This window comes from Prionailurus viverrinus, chromosome D1, assembly GCF_022837055.1.
Source record: "Prionailurus viverrinus isolate Anna chromosome D1, UM_Priviv_1.0, whole genome shotgun sequence".
In the NCBI taxonomy this organism is placed as follows: Eukaryota; Metazoa; Chordata; class Mammalia; order Carnivora; family Felidae; genus Prionailurus; species Prionailurus viverrinus.
The window spans coordinates 111,785,314-111,804,084 of NC_062570.1; the positions used below are offsets into that span (position 1 = coordinate 111,785,314).

Consider the following 18,771-nt stretch of genomic DNA (forward strand, 5'->3'; position numbering starts at 1 on the left):
ACATGTCTATTGGCTGAGCCTCAGTCCACGGTGTCTGTCATGGTGGCCCCAGTGGGCTAATAGTGGCACAAAACACGCTGGGGGTTTCCAACAGGAAAGAGGGAGCAGGCCAAAGCCTTGGGGAAACAATGAACCCACCAGAAAGAAACAACACCCAAGCCGGACAGCTCCCAAACTCAAGGCCAACACGGACAAAGGTTAACATCCGAGAGAACTAGGTGCCCAGGACAGGATCGGATGGGACGGGGGAACACAAGCAGGAAACCTTGCCTGTGAACGGAAACCCAACCCCAACAGCCTTGGACTCGGGGACATTCGTCAGCTCATGTAACGTCAAGCCCAGAAGCAATGCGGCTCAGGGGCCGGCCGGCAGCTGCTCGGTGCCACCGGGGCCGGGTCCTCGCCGGCTCCTGCCACACCGCGCCCAGGTGCGCTTTCGTCCATAGCCAGGTGCAAGTCTCCTGCGGTGATTCCAGGGGTCGGTCACATCCACGGGACAAGCAGTTCCATGGGACAGCTTCCGAAACAGATATGTTCTCTCTGGAGTGCTATAACCTTTCCCAGAAACCCCCAGAAGACTTCCGCTCGCATCTCATCGGCCGAGGGGAGCCATGCGCACGCCTGAACCAGTCGCTGCAGATGACCTCCCCCGGCACAGAGCACAAGCGTCAAGGAGGCCTGGGTTTGGGCCATGACCAAGGAGTGTCCGAGGCGGCCAAGGGTTCCTAGACACCGGGTCCAGTTGTCTGAGAAGGAGCTGGGCGGGCACGGGGGCAGCCCGGGTCCAGAGCCTCTGAAGGAAATGGGGGAGGCAGCTCGGCCTCCCGTGTGGAGAGGAAGAGGGAAGGGCCGCCTTTGGCCCACGCTAACACCCGCGGCGGGAGAGGCTGACACAGAGAGGGACACGGCGGGTCTGGGCAGGAGGGAACAGTAGTAAGTGCGGACAGGTGGCTGGGCCCGGGGCGGCGGGAGCTGACCCTTCCCCGAACATCACAGGGCACTACTCTCTCCCAAGAACCACATCTCCGTGTTTCAAGGAGGCGCGTGGACGGAAACACAACAGGAAGCTGTGCCCGGGCCGACTGCATGCCTGCCTGCTTTTATACCTAAATCCCAAATACCAGAAAGTAGTTAATTTGCTGGATGTCACATTACAAACGGTACCAGAAGGGCTTCTGCTTTGCAATCTATTTATTGTGCTCTCCGCTTGTAACAGTAACACGTTATCAAAACAGAACGCTCAGAAAACAGTCCCCCAGGGAAAACCACCAGAGCCCCCCATCCCACCGGCGAGGGACGCCCGCGGTCGGTGTCTGTGGCCGCAGGGTCCGGCCGTGAGGCGGTGCGCGAGCACGCGAGCGCCCCCGAAGCCAGCTGGGGCGGAGACAGCGACGTGCGCAGTGACGCCCCCGCCTGCGACAGCGTGCCAGGCTCGAGCCCGAGTGTCCACCTTCGCCGGCTGAAGCCACCTCTCTCGTCCTCAGCACACTCGCCAGGGCAACGGAACCAGAGGAAAGAAAACACCCAGCGCCCCGCTCCTTCGAGGCCCCGGGCCTCGGGTCTCCCGGCAGGCTCTCACGACCACCGGCCCGGGCGGCACGACAGCCGTCGCTAAGACGCTCTGGAACGTATTTAAAAACCGGGACGATTCGCGGTTACCCCTTATCAATCTCGCGAGTCACTTTCGGCCACGCTGCCGCGGACAGGAGCAGGCGGGACCTGCCGGCAACCCTGCCCCCCAGCCCCCGGGGGCGAGCAGACGCACGGGCAGAGGGACGCCCAGGAGCCACGACCTTGCGTCACCTGCTCCAGCAATCCAGACCTCACGGTGTATTCGGATGCCCGCCAGGGACGGGCAGAAGGCAAAGGAACTCGTAGGACAAGAAAACACAGCGTCCTCAACGTAAGGCTCCCAAACTTTCTGCGTAAGCACGACAGTGGCCTGACATCTAGTCCTTGAAGTATCTTCCCCTTACCCACGCTCAACGCTGCCAAGCCCCAGCCCGATGCGGAGAGAGGCCGTGCGAAGAGCGTGTCCAGGCTCCCTCGGAACCCGCTCCAAGCCAGGTGCCCACGTCAGCCGGCCGTGGTGGACTCCCCAGCGGGGACCTGGGCACACCGGGCCCGAGAGCAGCGACCCTGCTCCATGGCTGCGAAGGCGCGTTCCAGGGCAGGCGGCACCAGACGGTGGTGACAGGCGGGCGCAGGACGGAGCCCCAGCTCTGCTTGCCGGGCGCCCTTGGACCGGGCAGTCCCCGCGGGTCTTGGTCTCCACATCTGTGAAGTGGGAACGCTGCAGGGATTAACCGGAACAGGGGAGCACATCACCCGGCGCTGGCACATCTTACGGGTCAACGAAGGGCACTGTCCTGGGCACGCCGCCGCCATCTCCCATCAGGCCAGCCACGGTGCTCTCGGCTGTTAAAGAGCTGTTCTTCTGAGTGCTGATTTCAGGCTCGGGGGGGGAATCGCAGCCAGGGCCACCCCCAGTCTAGAACCGGCCGGGCCCGTCCACTGGAGGGGGCCGCAAGGCCAGCGGACCCTGCACCGCAAGGGAGAGGCCTCCCGAGGCCCGGGGGCGGTGGGGGGGGGGACCGGCTCAGACCGCAGCGTGGACAGGACCCGACAAAGGCCGGGCCTGTGTATAGGGACCGTGGCGGGGGGGGGGGGGGCACCGAGGCGACACAGGAGGCCCCCAGGGAGAAGGAAGCCCTTTCACCGGCCGAACTGGATCCCTCCCCCCAGAACAATGAATACTCCATCATTGTTTTGCCTTGAATCACATTTTTAAACACTTAACATACGGACATCTGTTCCTTGATGTTTCGTCTTTGTTCATCTGTCATCCTCAAAATGAAAGTCCAGAACCTTCCGCACTAATTTTAAAGTCCGGCTGAACATTCAGTAGTGAACAAAGCTGAAAACACAAAAGAAAAAGGGTGTATTTTTTAAAGCCTTACGTATTTTTACTCACAAATCAGAACAAAACTTTCCACCTGCAGCTTCTCGACTCCACGACCCCACCCCCTAAGGAAGTCCTAACCCCGCGCACGCAGCCCCCAGACCACGAGCGACGTGAGCCCCGAGACCACGCACCAGCCGCCGGAGAAACGCACTTCCGAATCGAAGAGAGACGTGCAGGGGACAGACCTGTTTGAATTTCCCTCTAATTCTGTCTAAGTCTTCGTGAAGTTTATCATAGGTAGGGTCATCGTAAGGGAACTTCTGAATCATTCCAATCAACGATTCTAAGGCCTTCATCTTCTTGCTGTAAAGCACAGAAATAAAGACTTTTAGTCCCTTTTACATAATGGGCTCCGCTTATGTAGCAGCTTTGCCGATCGCGTACTTGAAAGCGGTGGGCGTGGGAAGCGTGCCTGGGTTCAGAAGCCAGATGGTTAATTTCTCGCTACACTCAATAATATTTATTTACCTAGCCACGTGCTCTCGCCCACACCCCACACTCGCCATCGGGGTGTATGACGCTCCGGAGAGACCGGTCTCCCGGCCAGGGAGCAAGCGCCCGCCACGACCACAGCAACCACGGCTTCTCTAGGTCACAGACGCGGGGACAGACAAAGCCAGACAAGAAAAGAGTGCCGGGGCACGACCCAGCCTGCTCTGGGGCCTGGGATTTTCGGGACCTCGACACGTTCACGCTCACAGCCCTGGCGAATTGGGCGGCAGGTAAACCGGCAAGCCCCTCCCCCCAAGGGCAGGAATCAGGGTCAGGGGTCCGGGTTCGGTCCCCTCTCCCGGCAAGACAAAGCTCTGCTGGGAGGCGGGGCGGCTGTGGGACGTCTCTGAGCCTCGGCATCCTCGTCTGCAACACGCACACCTGCCGGCCACATCACAAGCTTTCTGGAGCACAGTCATCTCCGTAAAGCTCAGTACCCAGGACGGAGGGAAAGTACTGGACCCTGCAAGGGTTACGTCTCTCCGCTTCCCCCGGACCCTGGAGGCCGGGGCCCACCCCCAGGGGCTGGGGGAGACTGTTCACATGTGTGCACATTTAAACAACCATTTAAAACCTGTACCGAGCCTGGGGCGCTCAGTCAGTTAAGCGTCCGACCTGGGCTCAGGTCATGGTCTTGTGGTTCGTGGCTTCAAGCCCCGCGTCGGGCTCTGTGCTGATGGCTCAGAGCCTAGATAGAGCCTGCTTCGGATTCTGGGCCTCCCTCTTTGTCTCTCCCTCTCATGTTCTGCCTCTCTCTCTCTCAAAAATAAATAAAACGTTAAAAAAAATTTTTTTTAATTTTTTAAAATCATACTGACATAAAAATGCAAAAACCTGCGGGGGCGCCTGAGTGGCTCAGTGGGTCGAGTACCCAACTTCGGCTCAGGTCATAATCTCGCGATTCATGGGTTCAAGCCCCACATCGGGCTCTGTGCCGACAGCTCAGAGCTTGGATCCTGCTTCGGATCCTGTGTCTCCCCCGCCCTCTGCCCCTCCCCCACTCATGCTCTGTTTCTCTCTCAAAAATAAACTAACAAAATTTCTTTTAAGTGCAAAAACCTGGGAACCACAGCTCAGTGAGAAAGGCTTTTAGGCTGTGTTTCAAAGAGCCCCTCCGGCTGTGCTGGTGCAGCAGGGGCGGCAGTGAGGGGGCTGCAGGGCTTTCTCCTGACAAGGGGCTGCGTGCACGGCTTGAAGAAATTAGGGGCGCCTGGGTGGCTCGGTGGGTTAAGCGTCCCACTCTCAATTTCGGCTCAGGTCATGACCTCAAAGTTTGTGAGTTCGAGCCCCACACCGGGCTCTGCGCCGACAGTGCGGAGCCTGCTTGGGATTCTCCGCCTCTCTCTGCCCCTCCCCTCCACGCTCAGGCTCAATCTCTCGCTCCCAAAATAAATAAACTTTAAGAAAACAAAAAGGAAGGACTTAGGAGCCCCCATGGGGGGCGGGGGCGGCAGGCCCTGGCTGTGGGACCCCTCCACACAGCGCGGCTCTCCTCCGGAAGCCAGCACGCGTCGGAGCTGGAGAGAAGGGGAGACTGATGGAGAGCGCCAAGCACTGCCTCTCCCCATCCTGTCCTCTTGTGGACCAGACCCAGACGGAGAGCCGAGCTCAGCTGGGACTGCCGCCCAGGGTTGCCACAAGACGCCGACCGCTCGCTCCCCGACTGCTCCCGCAGTCCTCAGAGGACCACCCCTGCCCCCCCCTCCCCGCCCCGACCCCCAGCGAGGTGCCCCGGGCTAACTCCACATCCGGTCCACCCTGGGCTACTCATGGGGGACTCAATGGAGGCAGCCCATCGCGGGCGATCTCGGCATCACCCACAGTCAGCCGCCGGCATTCCTCTCCTCACATTCGGATACGGAGGCGGCCCAAATTCTAGAAGTTCAAAATTATTTCAAATAAGACAATGAGTCGCTCCGACAGGGGAATGCCACCCTCCCTGCTCTGTTATCCAGTGTCCTAGGGCCCCTCCCAGGCCAGGCAAAGCCACCAGACAACAGCATGACGCAGGAGCCCGCGAGCAGGAGGACGGCCAGACCACGTGTGCCTTTTGCCGTAAGGCTCATTTCCAGCTTAGGGCAAAGACAGATGTGCAACGGGGCCGCGGGGGCTTGAGCAGGTAGCACACAGTAGGGAGAGCTTAAGAATTAGAGTACGAACGATACAAAACACGGCCAACATTTACTAGGTGCCTCCAAGTACCAGAGTCAGGTCAAACATACTCAATGCCTTATCACGCAAGCAGACCAGCTGCATTAAAAAGCTAACGACAACACAGTCACGAATTCCTGAGCCCCGTTCACACCAAGAACATCCTACGGAGCTTACCAGAAGCCCAGGGGAAAGATGAACAAGAAGATGTCATCAATTTGAACATTATCTTACTGGCCGGGTATCTAAGATTCCAGGAAAAGGCAGAGGGCACCAAAAACTCCTCAGAAGTAATCGGAACCTTGCTCATCGAACACCGAAAACAGGGCCCGCACTCTCTATTTACCATTCCCTGTAAATATTGCGACAACATTCAAGTCTGGCCCGATTGTTTTTCCACTTTGGAGGTGAGGAGACAGACGCATTAACTGTCCAAAATCACAGTGAGCTATGGAACCAGGACTCCTGGTCCACATGCTGGAAAAGAAAGAAATCTTCAACTTTACCTGTCTTTCTCGGTGGCACAACTGTGCAGGAGACATCGCCAAGCGAAAGCAAACCCCTGATAGCATCCAATCTGTGAATTTATAAAAACATTTAAGAGTGAGATGAATCAGCAACCAGCTACACTTGATCTAATCTTCAAGCTCTCAGAACTCAAGGGGGGGACGGAGGGCAGTGGTGCTTCTTGCGCCACAGGTTCTGGAAGCACCTGCTGGGCCTCACGCAACGGAAGTCAAGAGGCCGAGCCATCAGTGGGGTGGCAGCCTCGCAAGAAGGCCCCACGGGCCCCGCACCCTGGGAGGCGTGTCCCGTGTGGTCCCCTGTAGCCGCAGCAAGCCGGCCCACGCAGCCAGGAGAACGCGGAAGAGAAGGCAGCACACGGCTTCTGAATTTAGGCGTGACAGGGGCGCCTGGGTGGCGCAGTCGGTTAAGCGTCCGACTTCAGCCAGGTCACGATCTCGCGGTCCTGTGAGTTCGAGCCCCGCGTCGGGCTCTGGGCTGATGGCTCGGAGCCTGGAGCCTGTTTCCGGTTCTGTGTCTCCCTCTCTCTCTGCCCCTCCCCCATTCATGCTCTGTCTCTCTCTGTCCCCCAAAAAAATAAATAAAAAAAGTTGAAAAAAAAAAAAATTTGAATTTAGGCGTGACAGACAGCATCGCTTCTGCCTTGCTGTCTCAGATCGCTCGCGCCAAGCGTCACCAGGACACTCGAGCAGCCTATGGGGAGGTCCACGTGGCCGGCACAGCGGTGTGAGCGAGCCATCCCGGAAGGAGGGCCCCCGGCCCCAGTCGAGCCTTCACATGGCTGTAGGCCTGGCTGATACCCTGACCCCAGCGCCATGCGGCCTGGAGCAAGAAGCACCCAGTCCCGCTGCTCCTGGACTCCCGACCCTCAGAATGCGCGTGACGTGATGAGCACGTGTTGTCTGCGGCCCACACCGCCTGTGGGGATCAGCTTTACCGCAACAGACATCTAACGCAGTCACGACTGCCACTGGCTTGGCCGTTTAGAGCCGGTCATCCGCCACGAAGGGCAGACGAGAAGGAAAACTATGGACACTTCATGGACTTTCAAGGGGAGTGGAAATGGAATGCTGTCATAGGACACAAGGTGAGGATTCAGCTGGCTTAAGACACAGGGCGCCACTACGGGCCACTCCGGCACAAACAGAGGTGACCGAGGACTTGTCTCCTCATTCCTCAGGCGGCAGTTTCATTGTCTTTATAAAGGCACACCTCGGAGACCCTGCAGGTTCGGTTCCAGACCGCCGCAACAGACGATGCCTTGCTTTCCCACTGCACGTGAAAGTTATGTTTACAGCACGCTGTACTGTATTACGTGTGCAATTGATTTTGCCTTAAAAAAAAAAAAACAATGTACATACCCTAATTAAAAATACTTTATTGCTAAAAAACGCTAACCAACACCTGAGCGTTCAGCAAGGCATAACCACGGACCACAGATCACCAAAACGAAAATAACAATAATGAAAAGCTTTGAGGGGCGCCTGGGTGGCTCGGTCGGTTAAGCGTCGGACTCTTGATCTGGGCTCAGGTCACAATCTCAGTTTTGTGACGTCCGGCCCCACGTCCGGCTCTGTGCTGACAGTGCGGAGCCTGCGTGGGATTCTCGCTCTCCCTTTCTCTCTGCCCCTCCCCCACCCACGCTGTCTCTCTCTAAATAAATAAACCTTAAAAACCTAAAAGAAAATAACGAACAGCTTTGAAACCTTGCGAGAAGTACCCACGTGTGACGCGGAGACGTGGAGAGAGCAGATGCTGTTGGAACAATGGCACCAGCAGACTTGCCCGACCCGGGGCTGCCACAAAACGTCAACCTGTACGAGCCGCGGTACCCGCAGAGCGCAAGGGGACCAGGCGTCCTTGTACAGCAGTCTGCTCTGTCGCTCCGTACCAAGAACATTTCTCCATCCGCACCGTCTAGACCGCTGCTGTTTAGGGAGGCTTGATGCTCTGGCTCTACCATATGGATCATCAAAGCGAATTATAAACTACACGAAAAGGGCTCATTTCTCAATGGGGGGTTCTCGCTTACCTCGGACCCAATTTTGGCTCCATGTAACGTGCCGTACCGTCTTCCTTCAATTATACCCAAGCTACTGCCTTCTTCGTAGCCTTCCTGATATCCTTCCCCATGAAACCTGTAAGGGAGAGACCAGCTTGATCAAACAACCAGGAGGGAGAGTGTTTTTCCTCGACAAATCCTTCTCTCCCACGTTCCCCAGACTCAGCAAGGCGAGACACTGTATAATAGAGACAATGTGGAATGTAAGTCAGAAAGCTTAGGTCCCAGGGGCGCCCGGGTGGCTCAGTCGATTAGCCATCCGACTCTTGATTTCAGCTCGGGTCGTGATCCCCGAGTTCGAGTCCTGAGGTGGGCTTCCCACTGACAGCGTACAGCCTGCTTGAGATTTTCTTTCTCCCTCTCTCTCGGCCCTTCCCCTGCTCACTGTCTCTCTCAAAATAAATAAATAAATAATCTTAAAAAAAAAAGAAAGAATGAAAAGAAAGCAGAGAAAGAAAAGAAAAGAAAAGAAAAGAAAAAAGAAAAGAAAAGAAAAGAAAAGAAAAGAGCAACTGTTTAAAATAGTACAAAAAGAAAACTTAGGTTCCAATCCTAAATTGGTCGGTCTCTCGCTGCAAGTCACTGCCCCTCTTGAAACCCGATTTGCCTCTTCTACGTGGGGGGGGGGGGAGGGAGGGAGGGAGGGGGGGGTAAATTTGTGATTCCCAAACCTGGTAAAATACCAGAAACAGAGGGAAAAAAAATGTTAATTCTTATTTATTTTTTTTTGAGAGAGACAGAGACGAGAGAGAGAGAGGCAGAGCACAAGGTGGGGAGGGGCAGAGAGAGAGGGAGACACGGAATCGGAAGCAGGCTCCAGGCTCTGAGCCATCAGCCCAGAGCCCGACGCGGGGCTCGAACCCACAGACCGCGAGATCGTGACCTGAGCCGAAGTCGGACACTTCACCGACTGAGCCACCGGGGCGCCCCCACAGGAAATTTTTAAAGATACAAATTCAAGAGCCTTGGCCCCCACCGCCGCCGATAATTTGGTAAATCTGGCATAAGGCCCAGGAATCTACTTTTTTGAAACCTCCGAGGTGCCGCTCGTCTGCAGCCAGGTGAGTTCTGTGGGTCTATCAGCTCAGTTGCTTCAAAACACCCTACGAAATACACAGGGCTTCCCATCACAACCCAGTACATTGGGAGAGAGAAATGCCATCAGATCGCCGCAAAATGTGCCACCGCAGCGGCTTCTGGAACACAGTCAAGGCTCTGACTCTGAGGGCTCAACAGCGGAACTGGTACCGTCCTAACCTGCGATCACCAAGAACAAAGTAAGTTTGCTGGAGCCCCCGATGAGGCAACGTACAGCTCCCACTTACTGGCTGTGCGACCGCGGGGAGTGCCCTCGCCCCCTCTGCGACGCAGGGGGAGTTACAGGGCCTGACTCACGAGTAGGGCTAAAACAACACGCGGATGCAACACTTCGCTCAGTGCCGGGTTCACAGAAAGCTCTAAATAAATGTCAGCGGCTGATTGTTCAATGTCCGCTCTCTTTCGGGGCTGAGGTCTACTGATGTCTCCGGTGGGCCGGCCACAAAGCCGCACAGGTCCCCGCCGTCACAGCCCTCGGCACTCCCCCGGGGGCTCTGGAGGCAAAGGGATGACGTCTGACACATTTATCAGCGTGCCCATGAATGCGGCCGTATGTCCCGCCACCACGGAACAAGGAAAGGGGGCAGCGCCCAGATGGCAAAGGCCCGTCCCACCCAAGTACGGGGCGTCCCCGGAGGAAGGCAGTCAGCAGGCCGAGCAGATGCTCGGGGCCGCCCCGGAGCGGGAGGCGGGTCTGGGGCAGCAGCTGGGCACGTGGCGCGCGGCCGAGCGGGGAAGGGGCAGCCACGGCCTCTCGGCCCCACAGGCGTCCGCGGCCTTCGCGGCCCCACCGCGCTCCCCCCGACGCCCGCGGCCCGGCAGGCCCGCGCAGCCTCCGCGGCCGAGAACGGGCGCCGGCCCGGCCCCGCCACCCACCTCTCGTCCGCCATCACGATGGCGTCGAACACGTCCTGACTCCCGGCCATGGCGGCGCGCCCGGCCCGCCCTGCCCCCTCGCGCGGCGGCCGCCGCCACCCGCGCGCCCCGGGGGCCACTCACCGCCGCCGCCGCGGAGGCGAGGCCACTTCCGGGGACGGCGGCGCGGGGCAGGCCGGGTAAGGACGGCACGCGGGAGGGCCCAGCCGGCGCCCGGGGCGCCAGGACGCATGCGCGCCGGCCGCGGGGGGGCGGGGCCGGGGCCGGCGAGGTCCAGCGGCCCCTTCGCGACACAAGGCTTCGCGTTCTGGCTCCAGGTGAGCGCGGAGTTGCAGTTTCTACGCCAGAGCCGTGGAGGAAATCCTAAAGGGAAAAGCAGTACATTTCACTCCGTGAGAATGCAAATCCGTGCATGCCCAAAGTGGCGATAGCGTTAAAAGCTAAGGAACAATCCAGAGGTGTGTGTTTCATGAACGTCATGCCTAAGGGAATCACGTTTCTTGTTTGTAAAGAGCTTACTAAAATGGACAAGCAACGGGCCCAGGGCTTGAGGGCGGAACCCACGGGTCAGGCAGTGTGGAGAACGGGGGCTGTGCCCGAGACCTTGTCACTTCGCCTCCAGGACGCGCGCTGATGTTCCCCGCAGCACCGTGACGACTCCAGCGGCCGCCAGAAATGATGTTGGAAGCAAAAGTGAGGTCATGGAAAATGCTCCTGAGGTTCACGGGGAAAAAGGATTACACGTATCCTCCAGTTCCAATTACATTAAGCAATTCTCCTTTTAAAAAGAATGAAAGCACACCACCAAAATGTTCACAGTGACTAGATCTAGATTTTGGAATTACGGTAATTTTAAAATATCCTCTTTTATATTTTTTTCGTCTTAAGAGCATTAAGAGAGCCCCATGAAATAGGATTTTCAGAAGATGAAATGAGTTTGTTCTTTAAATATCTTTTCATTTTTAGGGTTGTTTTTTTTTTTTAATCAGCAAATAAAACCACAAAACATTTGGGATGTAGGAAAAGGAACAAAACAAGCAAGCAAATAAATCCACTCTCCCAGCACTCTGGCCACCAGTTAATTTTTGCTAATTTTGTTACATTATTTTCTTCGAATTTTCAGGTGAAAATGGCAACACACATACAATTTCATATCCTTCTCCCTGCCTATTAATGAGTAATAAAACTTTATATTACAAATATGTCCCAAATAAGGGAGTGGTTCTTTCATTGTTACATACATAAAATAGGTTTTTTGAACATAAACCTCATCAGCTGAAAGAAAATGAAATAAACCAAATATTTTGCCATGGGAAAAGAATACGTGATGAGGAAGAGACCGATTACAGGATAAGATCTGTGGACATAAAGTCGTATGCAGAACGGTATGAATCTTAATTTCAAACTTTTAAATAATTTTATACAGCTTTGAAAGATTATATGTGCTACACAAACAACACAATTTGATTCAAACTATTGTTTGGGGGGAAAAAAAAAACAACTTTGGAGAGATCTTCCCCCACTGTGTTCCATGGTTATGTTCCTAAAATACTGTCTTCAACCCAGACTGTTTTAACGTTAAAGGGTCAGAGATTGGTTATGTCGTCTTAGATTTTATTTTTTTCTTTTTTTTAATTTTTATTTTTGAGAGAGAGAGAGAGAGGGAGACAGAGAATCCCAAGCAGGCTCCAATGTGGGGCTTGAACCCACGAATTGTGAGATCCTGACCTGAGCCAAAATTAAGAGTCAAACACTTACCCCACTGAGCCACCCAGGCACCCCTGTTATCTTGGATTTTCAGTACTTGTTCACAAGTAGCTTCATTTCCAAACAAGGACAAGACTTTTAAAACATGGCCTCAAAGGTAGAAAAAGGCAATTTTCAAGTACAAATATAATTTACTTCAAAATTCTTCTTTTTAATAAGGATTAGCTTCAGCTGATTTTTAAAAATCTTTTTAAATGTTTATTTATTTTTGTGAGAGAGACAGAGTGAGCTGGGGAGGAGCAGAGAGAGAGGGAGACACAGAATCCGAAGCAGGCTCCAGGCTCTGAGTTGTCAGCACAGAACCTGACACAGGGCTGGAACCCAGGAACCATGAGATCATAACCTGAGCCAAAGTCGGATGCTTAGCTGACTGAGCCACCCAGGTGCCCCTCAAAATTCTTAAATGTTTCAAATTTGATGTCCTTTTCAATACCTGAACCCATTAAAAAGTAGGTAGAAATACTCTGAATTAATATTTCTCCCTGTTATGTTTTTGAGTTTTTTAGAAAACGTGATATTTGTTTGGGTAGCTCTTAGGAACTGAAATTTCTCCATTTAATTGAATGGAATAAGAATTCATAAATTTGTTTAGGTATAATGAAAACTAAAAAGGTTTTCAAAGGTGTAGAACTTTCTTGCCTTGATTATATTAATTCTAATGGCTTCAAAACACTATTATTAAATATTTAATGTATAACAAGAGTATCAAGGGGATAGTATAATCAACTCCTGGGAATCCACCGTATTAACAAGTAAAACACACTTCAAAAAATTGTAATGTTTCACGTATTCTTGTTCAGGTTCAAATGGAACCAAGTCAATGTAAGTAAAGAGAAAAACGAAATTCATCCAAGTTCATTGAAAAGTATTCGCTTACTGGAATTGATTTTTTTTTTAATTTTACCTATATCTGCAGCAAAATATTCACCAGCCTGCAAAACTAAGCAAAATGAACCTGAACGTGCAGATTTACAGTTGTTAACCTGGAAACACATCCATTTTGTTAGGACAAAAAAAAAAAAAAAAAAGCGAGATAAAAACAAAATGTGTCATTTGTTCCCAAGGCAGTAAAAAACAAAAACAAAAAAACAAAAAAACTTCAGGCCTCTCGGCCAGTTTCAATATATGTTTCAAAATCTGCAGGGGCGCCTGGGTGGCTCAGTCGGTTAAGCATCAGAATCTGGATTTCGGCTCAGGTCACGGTCTCATGGTTTGTGGGTTTGAGCCCCGTGTTGGGCTCTGTGCACTAACAATGCTGACACGGCAGAGCCTGCCTGGGATTCTCTCTCTGTGCCTCTCCCCCACTAGCGCGCTCTCTCTCAAAATAAATAAACAAACTTTAAAATAATAATAATAATAACCTGCAAGCATAGGTCCTTATCCCGTTACAGATTAATTCGGTCCTTAGCTACAGAGCTGGAGTGCTCATTTCTGGCTAATGGGTTGACGAGATGATGAGTAATCTTTATCTTCTCCTTGATGTGTTTCTGTGTTTGATTTTTCTTTTCATCGTGGAGCAAATGTGCCTTGTATAACCAGAAGGAAAAAAAAGCAGTTTCAAATTCTTAAAAGGAAGTCATTTAGGCGACGACTTCCAGGAAATAAATCTCCCTCTCGTTCTTTATTCATCAAAAATAAAGGAAGACACAACTGGAAAAAGAGGCATTTTGGAGGCTTTCAAATCCCAGTTTGACCCCTGGGACAGGAGACAGAGAATCCACGCTTTGGGTCCCTGGCAGGCTCTTCGGCTAATTCCCCTCTGTTCCTTCCCCAAAGGAGAAAACGCGGGAGCCTGCTCAGAAGGACCATTTTCTTTTTTCTTCTTGTTTTTAACCCACTATTTTTTTTATTAAGTTTTTATTTTTATTCTGGTATAGTTCATATAAAGCGTTATATAATTTTCACGTATACAATATAGTGATTCAGCAATTCTATACATTCATTACTCAGTGCCCGTCATGATAAGTGGACTCTATTTGTTTTTTTTTTTTAAGTTTATTTATTTTTTCAACGTTTATTTATTTTTGGTACAGAGAGAGACAGAGCATGAACGGGGGAGGGGCAGAGAGAGAGGGAGACACAGAATCGGAAACAGGCTCCAGGCTCTGAGCCATCAGCCCAGAGCCCGATGCGGGGCTCGAACTCAGGGACCGCGAGATCGTGACCTGGCTGAAGTCGGACGCTTAACCGACTGCGCCACCCAGGCGCCCCTAAGTTTATTTATTTTTTGTCAGTGGGGGGAGAAGCAGAGAGAGAGGGAAAGAGAATCCCAAGCAGGCGCCACTGACGGCGTGGAACCCTACACGGGGCTCGAACCCACAAACCGTGAGATCATGACCTGAGCCAGAATCAAGATTCTGACGCTTAACTGACTGAGCCACCCAGGCGCCCCCTCTCCCCCATGATGAGTGTACTCTTTTTTTTTTTTTTTTTAACGTTTTATTTATTTTTGAGACAGGGAGAGACAGAGCATGAACCGGGGAGGGTCAGACAGAGAGGGAGACACAGAATCTGAAACAGGCTCCAGGCTCCGAGCGGTCAGCACAGAGCCCGACGCGGGGCTCGAACTCACAGACCGCGAGATCATGACCTGAGCCGAATTTGGACGCTCAACCGACTGAGCCACCCAGGCGCCCCCCTCTCCCCCACTGAGCCACCCAGGCGCCCCCCCCCCCCCCGATGAGTGTACTCTTAATCCCCCGTCACCTGTTTTCCCCATGCCCCCCACCCACCTCCCTCTGGTGACCGTCAGTTTATTCTCTATAATGAGGAGTCTGTTTCTTGATCTGCCTCTTTGCTCATTTGTTTTGTTTCTTAAATTCCACATATGAATGAAATCGTACGGTATTTGCCTTTGTCTGACTCATTTCGCTTAGCGTTGTACTCTCTAGCTGCATCCATGCCGTTGCAAATGGCAAGATTTCATTCTTTTCGATTCCATCGTGTATACATACCGCGTCTTCTTTACCCATTCCTCAGCCAGTGGACACTTGGGCTGCTTCCATGGTTTGGCTATCGTAAGTAATGCTGCTATAATCATGGGGGCGCACGTACCCCTTTGCATGAGCGGTTTTGTATTTCGAGGGGTAAATATCCAGCAGCGCCATAACTGGATCATGCGTTAGTTCTATTTTTAGCTTTTTGCCGAAACCCCATCCTGTTCTCTCCAGCGGCTGCACCCGTGTGCGTTCCCAGCCCGAAGGGCCGTTTTCTACCTGCCCGCTGGGAGCCTCTGACAGCTACAAGCCAGGAGACATGCAGAGAGACTGGGGGTCTGGTGCTGTGACCCGCGACCAAGAGGCATCCCCGAGCACTCACGCCCTACGGAAGGGCCCTGGCCGGCAGGGGTCAGCCTCCCCCCCCCCCCCCGGGGCCCCGCTCTGAGATTTGGGTCCGAGCTCACCACCCAGGCCCCCCAGCTCCGAATCCCTCCATCTTCCTGACTGCTCTGGGATCCACGGGGACACGTCCAGTGCTTCCAAATGCAAGGAGGAGACAAGGAGAGTCTGGGCAGGCAGCCCCCCCCCCCCCCCCCGAAGTCTTCAAAGGCCGGCCGGTCTCAGAGGGAGAGTCATACGCTTATGGAGAGGCAGAGACCATCGGGGGTAAAGTGGCACAAAGATCCGGCAGCCGTACTTACTTCGGCCGAGAGGGGACCGACCTCTCCCGCGCACCCTTGTGTCAGCACGGGCTCGGTTGTGCTGAGTGACAGACACACCCTGACATCTCAGTGGCTTCTGCCCCGAAGGGCTGGCTGCTTCCCACTTGCACAGAGTCTAGCGTGAGCGGGCCGGGGCTGGGGGGGGGTGGGGGGGGAGGAGGAGGAGGGGGTCTCCCAAACTGTGATTTTCAAAGTCGGCGAAGGTGTCAAAGAAAATACGAACGTCTGAATCTTTGCAGATGCCAAAGTTGCAAGCTTACTTTGCCAAGGGTCTAGTGCAGCGCAGACGCTCCGGACGTGGGGGCGAAGGAAGGAGCGGAAGAGCTCCGCTGGCAGGTGGCTGGCTGGGAAGCCCCCCTCCCCCCCCCCCCGCCCCCCCCCACCGCCGGGGCCATGGGAGGCAGGAGGGGCCAGACGTCACCTTGGCCCTGTTTGCCTGGCATGTTTGAGCACGGCCTGCAGGGTCCTTCTGGCCCCAGCGCCCCTCTCTGGGCTTCCTGCCCAGCCTGGGAGAGCTCTTCTATCTCCCGGCCTGAATATCTGCCTCCCAACGGGGGACAGTGACCTCGGGGGGGGGGGGGGGGCGAGGCTGGGGCTCCCGAAACCTGAGCACACTCATTCTGAGCTCTGCAGCAGTAAAGCCCAGACCCTTGTTTCCATTTCCTCCTCTACTCGGGTGTGTGGCGCTGCTCGAGGAAACCGGCTTTTCTCAGCGTCTGAAAATCAGCCTCACCGACCGGGCATTAGTGGGACTCACCTCCATTTGCTCATCTGTAAAATGGGAAGAATACTGGTCCCCTCCCCGCCTCGCAGGCATGATGGGACGATGGGTGCCTGGCATGCAGGAAATGCAATAAACATATTCATAGATATACACGTGATATATGTTCGTTTTTGTCAATATAAATATTTATATCTATAAACGTGTATATTTATGTGTTATTTTCCAGGCGCGTGTCTAACGGCAGGTGGCAGCAGGGAAGGAGCCTTCCCCTCCCTCCGCGCCCTCCTGGGGTCCAGTATCAGAGGCTCTCCGCGAAACTGGGCAGGTGGACGCGGACCCTGGCAGGCAGGAGGCCGGAGTCGGCCGCGCGCGGGCCGTTCGCGCACCCGCCACTGGGGGGCGCCGTTGCGCTTCGGGCCGCGCCTCCCAGCTCGGCTCCGGGCCACCTGCCGCCGGGCTCGGGAAATCCCTACTGGCGGCCCTTTTACGGGGCTAGAACATTCTTATCCCTTGCTTCCGTTTCCCCAGCCAGGCCACAATAATGACGATAAGGACCCACTTATCTGTGTGTCAGAACCTCTTCTTAGGTTATCACTTGTAATTCTTAAAAATGTGCCCTGGAGGGATGTTATCAGTATCACTCAGGGTGGACCCTGAGGCTCTGGGGGCGAGGGGGGGCCACGTGGCTTCTAAGGGGCAGATGTTAAAGCCACCCCCGACCACATGGCCTCCCTCCATTACCGCCTACCCCAGCCTCTAGCCGCCCAGCCCCCATGAGAGCAGGTCCTGACCCACTCACTGCCCCTGTCCAGCTGGGAGCACTCTGATCACATAAGGAGAAGGAAACCTGGCCGACTGACATCACCCAGCTCCGATGAGGAGCACGATCGCGGAGCCCCGAGTCCCAGGTCTCCCAGGGAGAGCACTCTAGAACTCCTCCCATCAACCTGCTCTGGTCTGAGCCCAGCTGCCCCCAGCTCTCAGACGCTTTATCCAGGGCTGGTGTTGGATCCAGGCTTCACCTGGGCCTGGGCTCCGTCCACGCTACCTGGGGGCCCAGGAGCCACAGGGCTGGACAGCTGACGAGGAAGGTGACCCCCACCCACCCCCAACCTGCCTCGGGCCTCTCCCATGCCCACCCCGCCGGAGCCCTACCAGTCCCGGGCTGGTGTCGGTCGTGGGTGAAACTCCAGGCCTGGCGCCCTCACCGTCGGCCCCCCGTCCTTCCTAAAGTAAACAGTTGCGGTGGTTCTGAGGGACCTGACTGCACACGTCACGTGCATAAGCATTGCCCCTGGACAAATTGAGCGTGCAATCCGGCGGCCTCTGGAAAGACGCGTAACGTGCGTACCCTTTCCGACGTGGCAATTCCTCTCAACTTTCCATCGGTCGTGGGTTGAATGATGCTCCCCAAGACGATGTGTCCACCTCTTAACCCCCAGAACCAAAGAATGTGACCTCAGTTGGGGAAAGTATCGTGGCAGATGTAAAGATCTTGAGACGGGATCGTTCTGGATTACCCACATGAAGCCAGAGGCAGAGGCCGGAGGGGCGCAGCCATCAGCCCAGGGATGCCTGGAGCCCCCCAGAAGCTGGAGGAGGCAGGAAGGATCCTCCCCCCTACAGCCTCCGGAGGGAGTGAGGCCCTGCCCACACCTTGGCTAATAAAGAAAAATACACACCCCTCTAAATGGAATCCAAGGACCCCCCCAGTCAACAGGCGGGAAGATGGGGCCCCCCCGAAGGGCCCAGGGGGTCAGCTGCTGGTGTCAGAGCTGGGGCTGGTGAGGACTCCTCCCAGGACCCCCGCTCTCCCCCCGCTGTCCCTGAGCCCTGACTGCCACAGAGACCGCACCCCACCCACGTGGCCTGGGGGACTCCGGCGATGACGTTCCCCATTCTGTTCTACACCCCATGGCGGATGGCACTTCCCAGGGACCTGCATCCCCGGGGCCGGGTGACCCCCTGTGACCCTCCAAGGCCCTAGGAATAGAGTTTACCTTCTCCACCTGGCCAAAAAGGAGCCCGCCTCACCTGGGTGTCCCTCCAGCCCTCACTGTGCGGGCACGTCCCGGAGACAGGCCTCGGAGCCAGAGCCCCGGGGCACTCTGTCTCTTGCCTGCAATGCAGCACAACACCTTCCAGGGCCTTCCGTGAGCCCGGTGTGGGGGGAAGCAGGGAACCTGCTCGGGGAGACTTCCCTCTGGGAGAGACGGGGCGGGGGCGGGTTCAAACCCCCCCCCCCACCGTGTCTTCACGAACAGACCACGTGGAGACAGACAGGGGTTTGCTACGAGCCCAGGGACAAAATGCTAGCGAGGGCGAGGCTCGAACACTCGTTTGTTGTCTCTGTTCTGGGGGCTGGAAGGCCGAGGCTGGGTGGCTCAGGAGGCCTCTCTCCCCAGCTCGAGGACAGATCTCCCTGTGCATCCTGCTCCTGTCTTCTCATC

The 18,771-nt window shown here is 54.9% G+C and overlaps 1 protein-coding gene across 3 annotated transcripts; it reads right to left on the reverse strand.

Annotated features, from left to right (window-relative positions):
- Window positions 1–1,173: 1,173 nt before the first annotated feature.
- On the reverse strand, window positions 1,174–10,303 carry LTO1 (LTO1 maturation factor of ABCE1). 3 transcript variants are annotated; one of them, XM_047823767.1, is made up of 5 exons: window positions 10,170–10,303; window positions 8,166–8,271; window positions 6,115–6,185; window positions 3,151–3,268; window positions 1,174–2,917 (listed from the first exon to the last, which is right to left on the reverse strand). In XM_047823767.1, exons 1-5 carry the CDS (start codon window positions 10,217–10,219, stop codon window positions 2,849–2,851), a joined length of 414 nt encoding a protein of 137 aa, XP_047679723.1. In that variant the 5' UTR covers window positions 10,220–10,303; the 3' UTR covers window positions 1,174–2,848. The 3 variants fall into 3 exon arrangements, with proteins under 3 accessions (XP_047679723.1, XP_047679724.1, XP_047679722.1); XM_047823768.1 differs by having other exon boundaries at window positions 3,117–3,268; XM_047823766.1 differs by having other exon boundaries at window positions 3,097–3,268.
- Between the last annotated feature and the right edge of the window lie 8,468 nt (window positions 10,304–18,771).

Excerpts from the sequence above, each read along its gene's own strand:
- LTO1 (XM_047823766.1), bottom strand. The coding sequence starts at position 10,219 with ATGGCCGGGAGTCAGGACGTGTTCGACGCCATCGTGATGGCGGACGAG. Across the intron at positions 8,272-10,169 it reads ATCGTGATGGCGGACGAGAG|GTTTCATGGGGAAGGATATC; the intron begins GTGGGTGGCGGG and ends TCTCCCTTACAG. Across the intron at positions 6,186-8,165 it reads GAGCCAAAATTGGGTCCGAG|ATTGGATGCTATCAGGGGTT; the intron begins GTAAGCGAGAAC and ends ATAAATTCACAG.